Source organism: Scophthalmus maximus, chromosome 3 (assembly GCF_022379125.1).
Source record: "Scophthalmus maximus strain ysfricsl-2021 chromosome 3, ASM2237912v1, whole genome shotgun sequence".
Classification (NCBI taxonomy): Eukaryota; Metazoa; Chordata; class Actinopteri; order Pleuronectiformes; family Scophthalmidae; genus Scophthalmus; species Scophthalmus maximus.
In genome coordinates this window covers 6308435-6324169 of record NC_061517.1, presented here as the reverse complement: position 1 = coordinate 6324169, position 15735 = coordinate 6308435, and the positions used below count along the sequence as shown (strand labels likewise).

General features: G+C 47.2%; 1 protein-coding gene across 2 annotated transcripts in view; it reads right to left on the bottom strand.

Annotated features, from left to right (window-relative positions):
• Positions 1–15340, bottom strand: part of lama5 (laminin, alpha 5) — a 74524-nt gene extending 59184 nt beyond the window's left edge. Inside the window, exons 1-2 of one of the 2 annotated variants that reach the window (XM_047330769.1) lie at positions 14821–15340; positions 8948–9100 (exon numbers count right to left, since the gene is read on the bottom strand). In XM_047330769.1, coding sequence (XP_047186725.1) covers positions 8948–9100; positions 14821–15117 — 450 coding nt within the window. In that variant the 5' untranslated portion in view covers positions 15118–15340. The remainder of the gene's footprint in view (positions 1–8947; positions 9101–14820) is intronic. The other variant, XM_035643819.2, reaches the window with a different exon arrangement.
• Positions 15341–15735: the final 395 nt, after the last annotated feature.

Genomic DNA, 15735 nt, shown 5'->3' with positions numbered 1-15735 from the left:
GACATCCATGCTGGCTCGGCAGCACACCGCTCAAGCGACTGATTAACTAATCTAATCTAACCAGTGTAATTAATTTCCTATTTAATCCCATTTGCTCCGACGCTCAAGACGGAAGACACTTCAGCAGCCATTCAGCAACCAACTGTTTCCTCCGTGTTTGTTCACCGCGGGCTTCCATGAATGGGCCAGACGCTCTCGCTGACACAATGGTGCGATAAAGGGCCCATTGAGGAGCACACTGAATGCTAAGTCATCGGGAGGGCTCAGGACCACCGCTGCATCAAAAGGAGGTTGTGAGGGCGAGCAAACACCGAGAGACAAAGGGACGGAGCCGAATGGACGGCGCGGGGTCGCTCTCGAGTCAACATGTCGGAACCAGATCGCAGGGAAAAAAACATGTTCCCCTTATAGATTCTCTCCAAGGTCCAGTTTACATAAAGCACTGAAATAATATCTTGTAGGACTGAAGAGACTTGCACTTGGGCTGCGTCTAACAAATATGTTTATAACTGATTATACTGTGGATTATCTTCAAAATGTAATATTGAACTTTTCCAGTGTTAATGATACAAAAAGTCCCATTCACAGACGTGTTCGTGAAGCGCTTTTCTATCACACATTGTTCCCAATCTGTCTGGCGGAAGAGCACCTCGACGTGGAGAAGCCAGGGATCAGACCACCGACCTTCTGACCGACCGCCACCGACCGCTCTGCCTCATTTGCCACAGACGCCCACAGTGTCCAACAGGAGCCAATGACAGACCTTCGAAATAGCTTGTTACTTGTTGCTGACTGAATACCCCAAACTAATAGACATTTATTTTACAATCATACAAGATATGAAATAACTTCCACTATTGGTCATTAATTAATTACCTGTCTATAAAATTACTTGTAAATAAGCATAATCTATAAACTATTATTTAAGGGTTAACTAAATCCCACATGCTTCCCAGGTTCTCAGTTGTTTCTATTGACTTTTCAGGCATTTAAAAAAAATGTATTGCTTCTCTTCATGTTTTTTTCTATTGTACAGCACTTTGGTCACTTTTGTTTTAATGTGCTTTGTAAATAATAATCTTGACGAGACTATAAAAGGTCAAATGAAAGCAGTTAAAGATTGGATTGATTGACCGACAAATGGTAAAGTTTTCTACTATATTTTCTACTTAACGTTAACCCTTTTCACGTCTATCTCAGTTATTTTTTGTCAGGCTGTCATTTTCTCTCTTTTCCCTCCAGTAGCAAAAAACGGGAGGAAGCGCCGGCTGTCGGCCTCAGTGATAACGCACAGCTGAGGGAGCAGAGGTGGACGGAGGGAGGGAGGGAGGCGGAAGAGGCTGGGAGACGAGACGAGAGGAGATGGATGGGCGGCAGAAGAGACAGAGAACATCGGCGGCGTGGATGGAAAGGTGACAGACCAAAAGAAAAAAAGGGAAGATGACCTGGCAGGCACAAGGGTGAGTGGAAGAAAGAGAAGATGAGGAAGTCGAAGAGAGAAGATTCAGGGAGAGAAAAAGGTGATAAAGGTTAAGAGATGAGTTGACAAGGTGAACAGGGCAACCAGAGGGCAACAGAGACGGAGGAGTTACACTCAACAGGAAAAGGGTGTGTGTGTGTGTGTGTGTGTGTGTGTGTGTGTGTGTGTGTGTGTGTGTGTGTGTGTGTGTGTGTGTGTGTGTGTGCGCGCACTGGGGGCATCAGGGAGTTCAAAGTGCCGGGAAGTTAATAACTGAAGAGCCTGACAATGACCTTTGACCTGTGACCCATGAGCAGGTCGGAACAGACACCATGCATGACCAAGGAGCCAAGCAATGGCTTTTGCATTGTGTAAAAGTGAAGATAAATTGAAGTTAAACACAATGGATGAAAGAGACAAAAGTTCCACGGAAAATGTACATTATAAATTAAACCAACAACAGATCTGTGAACTCAGGCAGAAACAGAATTAATAATATGGATAATTTTTATATATATATATATATTCAAAAAACGAAATCCTCCTTTGCTCCAAATGTGTATTAATTTTTCTTGGACGTGTCCCAAGCAAACTGAAGCTGAGTATGAGTGTGTGTGTTTGTGTGTGTGTGTGTGTGTGTGTGTGTTAACCTGCCAACATCAACAGACCCTGATATCAGCTACAACAACACACAGAAGCAGACATCCCCAAAAAAAACACCCTGAAATATCGGCCAACTATTTTGCACCACCAGCGCTCGTACTTTTCCTCCCTTCCTTCATCCATCCATCACTCGGCCTTTTATTCTGGTTTAAATACGACGTTGACGTCGCTTTTTCCTCTTTCTCTCTTCTCACTCAAGGGCTGAATCACTCCTATTAAGGTCAGATCTGTCTCCCACTCTCTCTCTCTCTCTCGCTGCACCTCTTCTTCTGCCCCCTCTTTGCTCATTTTCCTGCCCAGTACACATAATGAATGACTGAAAAATGCGAGATGTGTGTCAGCGTTTGTGCGTTTGTGTGAGGACGGCGAGTGTCAGAGGCAACGACTGACCCAGAGCGAGGGGGGGAACAGACGGGGAAACGGGAGGATGAGGGGGCCGATGGTGTCAGCAATAAGAGTCACTGCGGAGGACGGAGGCGTGGAGGGAGGAAAGAATGAGTGCAACTGTTGAGCCCCCAAAATGACAGCCGAGGAGGGGAAAAGAGGAGCTAAATAAAGAAATAGAAAGAGGGCCACTATTAAAAGATGTGATCAAAAATGTGTGGTCGACTGAGTCACTGTGGAAAATGCTGAAAGAGACAGAGACGAGTTGGAGACGGATATTAATCACTTTTTGACACATTAATGATGACGATAACATTCGAAGCCGTCGTAAGGCCGACAGTGTGGTACATTCACACTGGAAACATGAAACAGAAAACTCACAGCGAAAAGACAAAAACAAAAAAACTGCATTTTCACTGACAAAGAGTCGCTACTAGTGCCAATGATCCCACTGTGGATCAACACCGAAGCCTTGGACATCACAGTTTCAGTTCTCTACACCGGTGATTCTTTGCCTTGCCGTCACTACTGTGCCAGTCAGACTCTCAACAGAAGAGTCTTTGTGGCAGTAAGAGACGGACAGAGAGAAGAGTGAGGGAACGACGGAGGAAAGAGATGAGATGAGGACGGTAATTACGATGTGAGGGCGTGAGAGAAAAAAAAAAAGGGGTATGAGACATACATCATGGGGGATAGGAGATGATATCTTGAAAAGTCTCACGCATGAGAGCTGGATGCTTGACTGGATGTTGTACTACAGTACAGGCCCCACACACACACACACACACACACACACACACACACACACACACACACACACACACACACACACACACACACACACACACACACACACACACACACACACACACACACACACACACACACACACACACACACACACACACACAAGGCATAACACCTGGTTATGGCACAGCCAAACCACAGACGAAACACATTGGACTGAGAGCGTGGTTCCCGTGCTCGTCACTTGTAAATAATAATTGGGAGAAATCCCCGATCGTAATCAGAAAAACCACACACTCACACATCAGTGCCATTACCAAACATATCAGCAATTGGATTTTGCGGGGGGGGGGGGGGGGGCTGATGCCGATACGTATCATATCGGCACTTGGCAATGATTCCTAAGATGTCGTCATCAAACCCGTGAGACGAAGAATTTCAATTGAGGCTTGATATTTTAAAGTTTAACCATAAACTTTATTGTAGATAACTACGAATAAAAAGAAAACGCAAATACAACCGCTCATTCGGTCGGGGCTCTAGAAAAAACGGAAGTTGGTCGATCAGCAGCGCCTCAATTTACAGGCCCCAAAGTCCACGACTTCGGGCTTCGTGTGTCAGGGCTGCGTGTCGCCCTGACACGGGACACATTTTTAAAATGAATGCCCCCTGGGGAGGGAGCTCAAACAAACTGTCAGAAATTCTCCAAATATAACTCCGACGCCCCCGCCCCGCAGCTCCGAGCCTGCTGGCTCTTTAAAGGCAACTCTGACGTTCGAGCCACATCAATGGCAGGAAGCGTTCAATCGGGAGCAGTTGGCACCGCACTCGCATTTCGCGCACGGCGAACAATGGAGCTACCTCAACACCGTGCGCGTGTGTGTGCGTGTGTGTGCGTGTGTGTGTGCTTGTGTGTGTGTGTGTGTGTGTCTTTGTTCGTTCTTGTCCTGAAGGGAAATCTGTCAGCACACACAGGATATTAAAGGCACTTGACAATGAGAGAGATTTGAATTTTTTCAACTCAGAAACCAACATAAAGCACTTAATTTAGTTCAGGTTTATGAGGTAACATCAATTTTAAAAGCAGTTTAAAGGTTCAATTTACCAAGAAAACTTAACTACTCACTTATGTAAGTGGTAATTTGGCAATGAAGATAGTTTTGGTTTTATTTGTCTTGGTTTTGAAAACACTGGATAATCCACATATATATATATATATATATATACATCAGATATATCTTTTTTTTTTTAGAGAAGCTACTTTTAAGCCCTCAAAATACTATTCCATTCACCTCCATTGTGTTAAAGTAGCAGCAGAAATGTCAGAGACAGATTCCACAGAATCTGGAAGAATGAAAACCAAAACTATCTGCATGTAAATGAGGTTATAACTCCGGTGAACTGGAGAGGAAATACACCTCTATTCTAACTGGTCGACGTCAGAGAAGGAGGAGAGAGCGGCGTAGTCATAACTCAAAGAAAAATCATTTTGATGCGCGTTGCCTTTGTTTCAGGAAACATCTTGTCAAATATGACAGAAATCAAATTCAGAATTTGACAAAAGTTATGAGCGAGTAGCTTTCTGCTGCTTCATTTAGGTTGAACTGACCGTTTAAGTGTCCCGCGCAGTGAGACAAAAGACACTTCAAATGTCTGAGGCCTCATGCAGCTGTGCAGTGCTGAAGTCTCTGACAGGTTTGATGACAAAGAGAGGACCTCACCTGAAGAACGCACGCACGCACGCACGCACGCACGCACACACACACACACACACACACACACACACACACACACACACACACACACACACACACACACACACACACACACACACACACACACACACACAGTGAAGCCTGATTTGCGCTCTAATAACAGGCTGCTGAAACAAACATCCCCTGTTGTCATCCCTCCTCCTCCTCTTTCCATCCCCTCACCCTCCTTCCCCCACTTCACCTCAGTTTTCTTCCGCCACAACATTCCCGCCTTCCTCTTTTCAATGTTCCAGCCCTCCTTCCGCTCCTCCACCTCCAACCTCCTCCTCTCTTTTATGGGAAATTTTTTTTTTGCCCTCAAACTGTATTTATTGCTCCTTCGTGCCAACTACCTATTATTGATTTTTCCATCTCCTCTATATTTTCCCTCTCCTTCACCTGTGATAACAGTACTTCCACTATCACACACCTGAGGAATGAAAGTGCAGGTACGCACGCACACACCCACACACACACACACACACATCTGTGTGCAGAGCGAAATCGAGCAGCAACGTTTTATCACCCTTAGCTTATGTACGAGACAACGGTGAATTGTGTTCAACTGGGTATGACCTCATCTTGGAGGATTCCTGTCCCGCCTACCTCCTCCATCTCGTTCCTATATGTGCAGATAAAACGGGAATAAACAAGGAGCCTGGCAGGTGATAGATTTGTCTAATATAGACGTAGAAAATATTGCATAATAAAAACAAAAAGTTCTCCAAAATCACTTGTACGTGCCCCTGAAAAACCACCTCAGGGTTCTTGCGGCTCATTGCCTTGGAGTGGAATGTGGCTCCAGTTAAACCTGGATTATTAGCAGTAAATTGTAAGCCATAGTGTAAAAGCTGCATCGGATTTGGACTTTTTTTTGTTTTACAATTTTTGTGCATGAGGTGCAATAAATATGTATTTTGGGTGAACGACTGCATTCAAATGTTATTAAATATGGAGAAAAAGAATAAATCCACCAAATCCACCAATAAATCAAGTTACAGGATATATAGTCACAATCTCCCCCTCTGTTCCTGATTTAAGGTGTTGAATAATGGCCCAGAAACGTGTGTTTTGTCAGTATATCGTGGCAGCGCGATGAAGTTGACCTTTGACCTTTGGGATATAAAATGTCACTACTTCACAATTTGGTCTAATCAAACATTTGTCTGACAATTTGTCATAATTAGCGCTTTAAATCTTGATTTAGGGCAAAAGGTGTGCTTTGTGAGGTCACAGTGACCCTGACCTTTGACCTTTGACCACCACTTCATTCTAATCAGTTCTTTTTTGAGCCCAAGTGGACATTTGTGCTAAATTTGAAGAAATCCCTTTGAGGCGTTGCTGAGATATCGCGTCCACAAAGGGTGGGACAGGACGACGGACGGATCGACGAACAACCTGAGCCGTCGCCGGCACGGAGGCGCAAAAAGAAGAAGCTGTGGAAGAGGAGAAAGAGCCGGACCTGGAAAGACAAGGACATGAAGGTCAAGAGGATGATGGGGACGAGGAATGCGAGGAGGAGATAGCAGAAGAAAGAAAGAGCGGAAAGTGGTGGAGATAGAAATGCTCTATATCGGGGCTGGTGTTATCTGAAGGAGATTGGCTGAACGACTGGTCAGATATAGAGGAGGAGGGGGTTTGAACTGATGCTCTTTATTTAAAGAATCGGACAGTGGAAAGAAAAACAAGAGAGGAGGATGGGACAGTAGGACGAGGAGAACATACAGGAGAGAAAATAACCAATAAGGCAGTATTAAGATTGGATGTGTATTTCCTTTAAGTGTATTGTGTTCTCCTTGATTCCATAAACGTATATAGAGGGAGAGAGGGAGAAAAGGGGGAGGAGTGGGGGGTAATTTAACAAGCCTCCCCCTCTGCGGGTTGGGACAGGTTAACTGACATTCCAATCTCTCCCTCCTCTCTTTGTCTTTCATTCAGGCAGAGGTAGGGGGTTGAGGCGTGACACACACACACACACACACACACACACACACACGATCCCAGGCCTTATAGCCCACCTACATTCTTTCAAGACAAAAACTGAAACCTGGTAACTAGAGTCCCTCCACCTCTGCCTTTTCTCGCCTTCTGGGCGAGTTTTCTTCTGAGCGACCAAGTCACCATGAAAACATTTCCATGTGATGTAGATAGTAAACACAACAGATGAGCTAGTGTAGATACCGTGTCTAACATCTCCGGCGACAGAATTAGAACTCAAAACAGAGTTGCTGTTCTGTCTGTAGCTGCTGCCTGCTGGTTTTGCACAGATGTTGGGTCCTGATCCCGGAGGAATCTGCAGGTAGCCCTTGTTGTCATCCGCTCAGTGCCTCGATAATAATGAGAACAAATCTACTTTGGCTGTTGTTCTTTAAAAGACTCTTTATTCATTATTTTATTGCCGCCACGTGTAAACAGGCTTTTAAAAGCTTTTACAAGCGACACATGAGGCGACTGTCACAGCTCCCTGCTTCTCTATTGAAACCGTCGAAGAACGAGTGAAGGGAAAAGGGACGAAAGATGGCCATGACAGAAAACACACTCGTTGGACACGCACGCACGCGCACACACACACACACACACACACACACACACACACACACACACACACACACACACACACAGCATGAATGTCTCTCCACCGATGAACAAGGAGGGCACTCGAGCAAGAGGGGCCGGCACAAAAGAGTCACATTCAGAAACATGAAAAGCTCGTTCAAGAGCGACGTTCAAAAACACAAGAAGGTTAACTTCTCGAACGCAGGGAGACTGAGAGCGAAGCTCCTCTGTGCTGCCGTGTATATGCCTCAGTGTAGAGCTGCAACAGTTAGACGATTATTACTACAGTAATCGCCAAACTATTTCCATAATCGATTAATCGGTTCAGGTAGTCTGTGATGTCAGCTTCTTAAATATGAATATTTTCTGATTTATTTGCTCCTCTACGAAAGTAAACTAAATATATTTGGTGTGTGGACAAAACATCATCTTGGAATTTAACCAAACAACTAATCGATTAATCAAGAAAATCATCGACAGATTAATTGATTATGAAAATAATCGTTAGTTGAGGCCCAACTCCGTTAGTCCATGTATGTGTGCAAAATACAGTATGTACACGCTACATGTTTACATGTGCTTCCCTCGGATGAATTAACAGCAGCTAGAACAAACAGAGCCTCCGGCCAAGAACAAAAGCTCTGAATCAACGCAGACTGACGCTTTTACGGTTTGCTTTCTGATCCGGGCCACTGAACTTCAGGAGGCTGATTTATCTCTGGTGTTGGCAGGTGACACCGTTAATGGTCTGATTTATTTCACATTCATTATCCGAGCGGGGAGGCTGAGCAGTTGATCTCTTTATGTAGGTATAGCGAGCGGCAAGAGAGTTTTACAAGAGCGACTGTGGCTGAAATCCAATCAGCTTCATTTGCAGCTGAGAACTAATGGAGACGTTGGAATGAGCCGGTGGTCGTGGCAGGCAGGGGAAGATATGCATTGATCCGAAATATCAGATTTGAATATGCAGGCTAATTTGATGAAACATGCAGATGTTTAGAATCCTAAAAATTGAACTCCTAGATATGCGAATCCGAATTTAGGCTTCCAATCTGGACGTTTGGAAGCCCAAAGCGTTGCCCTGGTAATTGACCAAATCATTATTCAAACATTGATTATTATTATTAGTGATTCTCAGACAAGGACATTTAACCTTAGTGATCCTTTTGTGCGTCCCTGCTCTCATCTCAACGTCACCGGCACTGACGCTGGGACTGTGACGAGTTGCAGTCACTTTGAGCAAAATGTCCAAACAGTCAAGCATCAAAGCAAGAAAGAGTCAAACTTGACGCCAGCAGACCAACATCAACCACAACAGCACAGACAGACAGGGAAGGTTTGCCGGTGCGTGTTTCAGTGCAGGGAGTATTCGGCGAGGTCCTACCTGTCCCAGGTCCAGGGTGACGTTCACCTCGTTGAACTCGGTGCTGCGGGACAGAGGCGGGCTCTGCCACCACCGCTCGGTCCCGTCGACGGCGTTGGTGATGGGATGGGCGCGGTCGCTCTCTCCCTGGCTGCAGATGTCACAGTACTGGCCCTGGGAGGACAGAGGCAGGAGATTCATATTTTCATCTTTGGTTGAGCGTTTTGAGGTTGTAAAAAAAGGCTCTGAAGCAGGAGTCAAGCTTTCAAATTGAAAAGGTCTCATACTCGAGACCTCGGGGGGGGGGGGGGGGGGGGGTCCAAATCTAGGGGAGCACATGTTTGTCTTTGGCTTGCTGATAAAAGACACCATTCAGTCACGCACCAGCGAGGCCAGCCCCAGAAACCCATATTTCATAACTGACTTAAAAAGTTACACCGTGGGTCGGTGGAGTGTCGGAGTTTCCCCATTGGCCGTTGCTCTTTCAAAATGAATTGTTCCTGTTACGTCATCATCGGGGAAGACTTTAACGAGCAGCGTTGGCTGGATTTTGCCGAGACAAACCGTTGCTACATTCTGGAGAGGAGAGTTGCGAGCATGAGTTCCGGCTTTCCCTCCATAGGCTAACCTCTGTCTATGCGTGTCCTTCACAATTGTTAACATCTAGTCTTGTCACTATTTCCTGCTTGCTCCATTGTCTGACAACAGATCGAATGAACACGCCAACATCATCTAGTGACATTCAGCGAACTTCGGAGCAGGCCTTAGCGACTTTCCAATGACGGCCGTCGTTTACATCGGTTTCGCAACAGTTTTCAACAGCCCACATTGGCCACGCACTCGCCAGCCATGAAATAGGTTTTGAGGCTTGTTTGGTTTTGAATTGTGCTTTTTATGAGGAGATAGTTTCAGGATATCTCATAAGAAGGGGACACAAATAGCTTCCGCGAGACTCCACAGGGTTCGACTCCAATTACTCATCAGGCCAGGCGTGGAGGAACTCGTGAGTTTAAGAGCCGCACACGTCTCTGTCCTGAAACTCATCGCATTCCCTACTCACAGACCTAATAAATGCCGGGGTCTTGCTTTAGATAAAACTAAGACGGGATGTTATTGATTAACACACCTCGGTTTACAGTGGGATCTGACCCTTCGGCCTTGGAGTTAGGGCCCAGAGAGAGACTGGAGCTGCAACTTAGAGACTTACCTGCATGCGCCATCCCTCAGAGTCACAGGAAACACCCATGAGAGGAGGAGATTTATTTCACAATTGTCTGTCCCTGAAGCTACTGAAAGGGGACACCGCGCTCACTAATGCAACACTGAGGCTCTAGCTTGTATTATATTTCTGCTTGTGGGTTTTACTTGTCTCATAAATTCAATCCCTGTGCCCCAGTCTGCCTGTTTTGGGCGTGCACAACATCATCTCCCACATGTTGTCCAGTCTCTGCCCGGTCATTTTCATACTGCAGAAAACCCGAGTGGAAGTAAATGGTCCATGCCAGTGCCCACTTGAAGTGGCCCCTCCACCTCTTTGGTTCTCTAAAGCTCCTTCGCTCTCGGCTAATCCCAGTTTGCTCGTCTGAGCCTTTAACCCAAACCCCTGCTGGCCGTGTAAGCGTTAGCATAAACTAAACAAGCGTGGACTGGAAACAAAAGGCTGGGTCAGGAGATGTTATCGCTGCAGGTCGCTGAGGTCGGAGGTCGCCGCTCACCATCCGACTCCACCCCGCTTCACCGTCCCCCGTCTTCCTTTTTTTGGGGAGGGAGTTAAAATCTTGTACAGCCTCAAATGAATTATCGGTGCACGTTAAATTACTAATCCGTCCCTCAAATTAGTCATTTGTGTGCCAGTGTAGTTCCGCTGGAGTTATTGAACTCTCAATTTACACAATTCAGTCCCTTAAATTAATACCATTACCATCACCTTCCGCACTTTTAGTATTTGGACTGAGATACATGAATATGCTTCACATTATAGCTGCTAAACACGATGTTGTTGAGGGGCAGAATGAGTTCAAATGAGGGCAAACTAAGGGGAATGTTAACACGATTATAACTTTGGACAAACTTTTGTCAAATGAGTTATTTGACGTGACAATTTATCGGCGAGACCCCTAAGGGATCACCTGTCCAGTTTTCTTTTAGTGATCAAACAATCCAAACGTTGCAGATTCTTGTTCATTCTTCTCCACTTGTATATCAATCTGCGAAGCCCACCTATTCTCCACATTTTCCACACAGCAGGTCACACAGCACCTTGAAAACATCAAGGTGCACTGAACACCTACAGTCGACAGAAGGATCCTGAGAAATGAAGGTATTTATTAAAGAAAAAGAAGGTGGTGGTGCACAAAAAAAAAGGAAATCACGGTGATTTCCCGACATGGAAGTGACATCTCTAAAGGAGCATGCAGGTGTTTAGAGTAGCGAAAGGCCGGCAGGGGGGGGGGGGTCTGCTTCTGTGTTCCTGCCGGACTGTCAAACTCTTTTTCACACTGTTTCCCTTTCTCTATTTTTCCCAGTTTTCTTTCACACCACACGTTCACTCCTCTCTTTTCACTTCCCCTTTACAAGCAAGAACGTCAACGAACGGTTTTTCAAGGGACTCAAAGGTTCCTGCGTATTCACCATGGTCAAGGGGAGCCTGCTGGCATAAGAAACAACCAACGGCTACAACAAGCTTCCACTCCAGTCCGCCAGGGGACGGGAATTCGGACAACACAACAACGATGATGCAAAGTACATCGAGCAACACTACAAAGACCAGTCAGGCGTGTTCAGCGCTTCATGCCCCTCCCCAGAGGTTCCTGTACTTTAGTAAAGCGTGGCCCGCCGAGCATGGAGGTAAAAAGATTTCCTCGGAACGTAATTAGGCTCAAGATCCTGCAAACATCGTCCCCAGTCAGAGCCAACACCCTCAATTTATCCAGACATAATACACTTCCTTTCTCCTACTGTACTTCCTCTAGCTCCTCTTCTCTTTCTACCATCTCGGTTTGTCTCTTTCCCTCGAGCTGTACCTGTCTCATAGTCTCTCCTCCCCTCTGTCTCATCCTCACCTTGGTATTTCATGATATTTGACATGAATGAAAGCTGCATGTACCAGGTACGATGCTGAGGTGAAAACACACTATTCCCATTGACACAGGCGCCTCGTTACCATTCATTTTCAACTAAAACTCCGGCGGTATCAAGCTCTCAGTCTACATTGGGGATAGTCGCACCACTGCCAACTCTCTAACACCTCCACCCACAGGAGAGGAAATGGTTTAATGATATAATCTTGGGAGAATTTCTGGATAATTGAGCCCCCTGAACATTCGGCAGACGCAACAGGCCCCCGCATGTTCGTCCTCGAACTCTGCTTATCAGCCCTAATGAGCTCAAAACGCACATTTCATTTATGAACAGGCAAAATATAACGTTTTTGTCAAATCTAATGTTGGGTTTTTTTCTAGCCTGCTGGCAGATACGAGTCTCAGGAGTCAGTGGTTTATCTCTGCCCGGAGATTAGAAGATTTCTGGGAAAGAAAGTCCTGACAATTACTGTAAATTGCCTTATGGCTGCCACCATTGTGCACTCATGCTTGCATCTCTGAGAGGCTGTGCACAAGACACACACACACACACACACACACACACACACACACACACACACTATAATTCTCTAGTCCTCCTCCTGCTGTTTTTAATTAATAAAAACACTCTCACGTCTTGCTGTCAAATCAAAACAGGATTAAGCTCAACACAGAATAGTGTGTTTTGTGACTTTTGTGTGTCTGTGTGTGTGTGTGTGTGTGTGTGTGTGTGCGCGCGCTGTTCAGGGATGGGGGTTCCAGTAACAGAGAAAGTGGGCCAAGCCACAATAGCTCAGCGAAGTGGGCTAAACCTCTTAGTCCGGACACATAATGCACCATCTCCTGAGCTAATGACCAGATTTTCTTGGCTCCATTTTGGAGATTTCCTGAGCTAATTATGCAGCGACGTGGCCACTTCAACCAGAACTGCCGTGAGCAGGCCGATCAGAGGGAGAGCGAATGACAAAACTCTGATGAGGGGAATATTCGGCCTAATCCTCAGGGTTAAAAAAAAAAGAAGAAGAAATGAAGTGAAGTGGATAAAAATGTGGTCGGGTTCACGTCTGTATTCGTGAAGAGCACATTCAACAGAAAGACAATTTACCAGCTGAACTGAAGTTAACTAGCAAAATACATAATTCCTTCTTTCTCCCATTCGCGGACTGAATTGGGTGTTTTGCTGTTCTTACATTAGAAACTTATAGCTTGAAAGTTTCTATTCTATTCTAAGTCCCCTCTATCTCTCAACGCCCCCCGGGGGCAACTGTTCTGGTGGTTTGTTGGTTTCATTCTTTTTTTTAGGTCTTTACAACCAGACAACACTTCGGACCGCCTGCTGCTCGGTTCATTGTCTCCCTCTGCTGATCAAGCCATCTGTATCCCACCGACCTCAAAACTATCCCCTCATCTTTTTAGTCTGATCTCTTTAGTCTGGGGGGGGGGGGGGGGGGGGGGGGGGGGGGGGGGGGGGGGGGGGGGGGGGGGGGGGGGGCGGGGGGAGTTCGGACAACCGTGATCCTGTGAGAACACCTTAAAAAAACGCCCGGCGTCGCCTCCAGGGGAAGCGTCGCTCTGGACCTTGACGATCTCGCGGTAATAGAGCGGATAAGCCCGCTCTGATTGGAGGACACGGGTCAGTCACCGCGAGGAATGTGTGGAACAGGTGGGAGAGAGAAAGAGAGAGGAGGAGAACGAGAGAGAGAGAGAGAGAGAGAGAGAGAGAGAGAGAGAGAGGGCAATAGGCCTGCGTGTTATCACCCAGAGGGTTGATTTAATGTTTAACCCAGGAAACTGCAATAGTCCTTTGTGTGTTAACTATATAGTGAGGCCCCGCAGGCGTAATTGTCAAACACACAGCGGGGGCCTCCTGCTGCTGCTGCTGTCGGTTGTTTTTGTTTTTAACAACCTCGCACCCTCGACGTCACATTAAAAACTCATCTACACATAGTGGTTATCAGTGGCTGGACGCCCGTCCTTATGTAAGTGGCCCGCGTTTTGCACAAGTCCCACAAAGGAAGCGGTGCGTGAAGTAATGACCTGGCACCAGAGCGTGCTGGGAGATCCGCGCACACTGCTGACCCCCTCTGTTCGACTCTATGCTGGCAACGCAGGAGAGCAGGAACTTCCAACTTTCAAAGAGAAACTGCTGGGAAACGCTTGACAAGGAGCTCTGTCAGGGATTGAAAACGGGAAGACAGAGCTGGTGCGACAGGAGACAAAAAGTTGTCAGTGCAAACCCTTGAATCTGACACGACAAGGTGTCCCGAAGCCTCGAAGCCTCGCCGCTGCAAAAATGCAACAGGTTCAGAGAAAAATTGAAGGAATGCAAACTGTATATTTAATGCTCTCGTATGAATATACGAATACTGGAATAATAGCCAACACCACAGACACTCTGATATACGACGCAATATAAGATTAAAAGGAACCGAGCGTGCACCACAAAGTCCACAGTCTGTAATGAACTCAATTGTATGCAACGAGGAGGCATAAGAAGCCCACGGCGTTGGATTATACAAGTACTACAGCAGTGTAGCCGGAGGCTATCCAAATGATTCAGTCTGTTTAAACCCGGTGCTGCAGAGCCACGAGCCCCTGGGGGGGGAACATCATATGGTTATATGGCGTGAATTTGAGGCTATAATGGGCATAACTATGTGATAAGGACTCCTTTAGTACAACAAAGCCTACAATGACCTTTAACCCTCCGACGCACTCTTGGGCAGCTTCAGTAGAAATGAGCCATGTATAGGGGTTGGTCCCCCCCCCCCCCCCCCCCCCCCCCCCCCCCCCCCCCCCCCCCCCCCTGCTCACCTGGATGGTCTGGCTCGGGTCCCCGGACACCGGGCCCCCGACCAGCTTGCAGTACAGGTCCTGCAGCGTCCGGCCGGAGTCGTCCTCGCCGCAGGTCGCCGACGCGGTGATCTTGGTGCCCTCGGCCAGGTTGAAGTAGGGCGGGTGCAGGCTGTAGCCGTTCACCCCGTTGGCGGGCAGCTCCTGGGCCGCCGCGGCGCCGCAGCAGGTCGCGAGCAGCAGCGGCCACAGCAGCAGCGCGACGCGGGGCGCCGGGGCGCGCGGGCCCGCGGGGAGCGCAGCGCCGGGCGGCATCATCTTCTTCTTCTTCTTCTGCTGCTGCTGCTGCTGCCTTTTCTTCTTCCACCTGTTTTTCCTCCGCGACTCCGGTTGTGACTAGAAGAAGAGAAAGAAAAAAGGAACAGAGTGGAATACGGTCGAGAGGATGTGCGGAGTTGGTCAACGTCCGCGGGAGAGACGCATTTGGAAAAGTGCGCAGCGACACACAGGGAGGAGCGCGGAGCGGGGCTGTCGACGCTTCTGTCCTCTCTCTCTCTCTCTCTCTCTCTCACCCGTTCTCTCTCCGTGTCGCTCCGCCAGGCACCTATCCCCCCCCCCCCCCCTCGGAGCGAGTTGGCCCGGGCCGCGGTTGGAGGAGGGGACAGCCTCCTCCAGCGCTGCGTGTCGGAATGGGTGACTTCTATTCTCTTATTGGCAATTAATCACGGTAGTGTTAATTGGCGCCGTTCAATGACTCGAGTTGTGATTGGTTCCGGGGATGTACAAGTTGTACATCCCCGGATGTCGTTAAGAATTTCCTCAGTTCCTTCTTTCCTCACTAACTTCTCTCCATCTTTCTCCCAAGTGGTCTCCTCCCGTTCTCCCATCCCTCCGTGCCTTATTGCTTCCTCTCTTCTCTTGTGTGTTGGCTTCTTT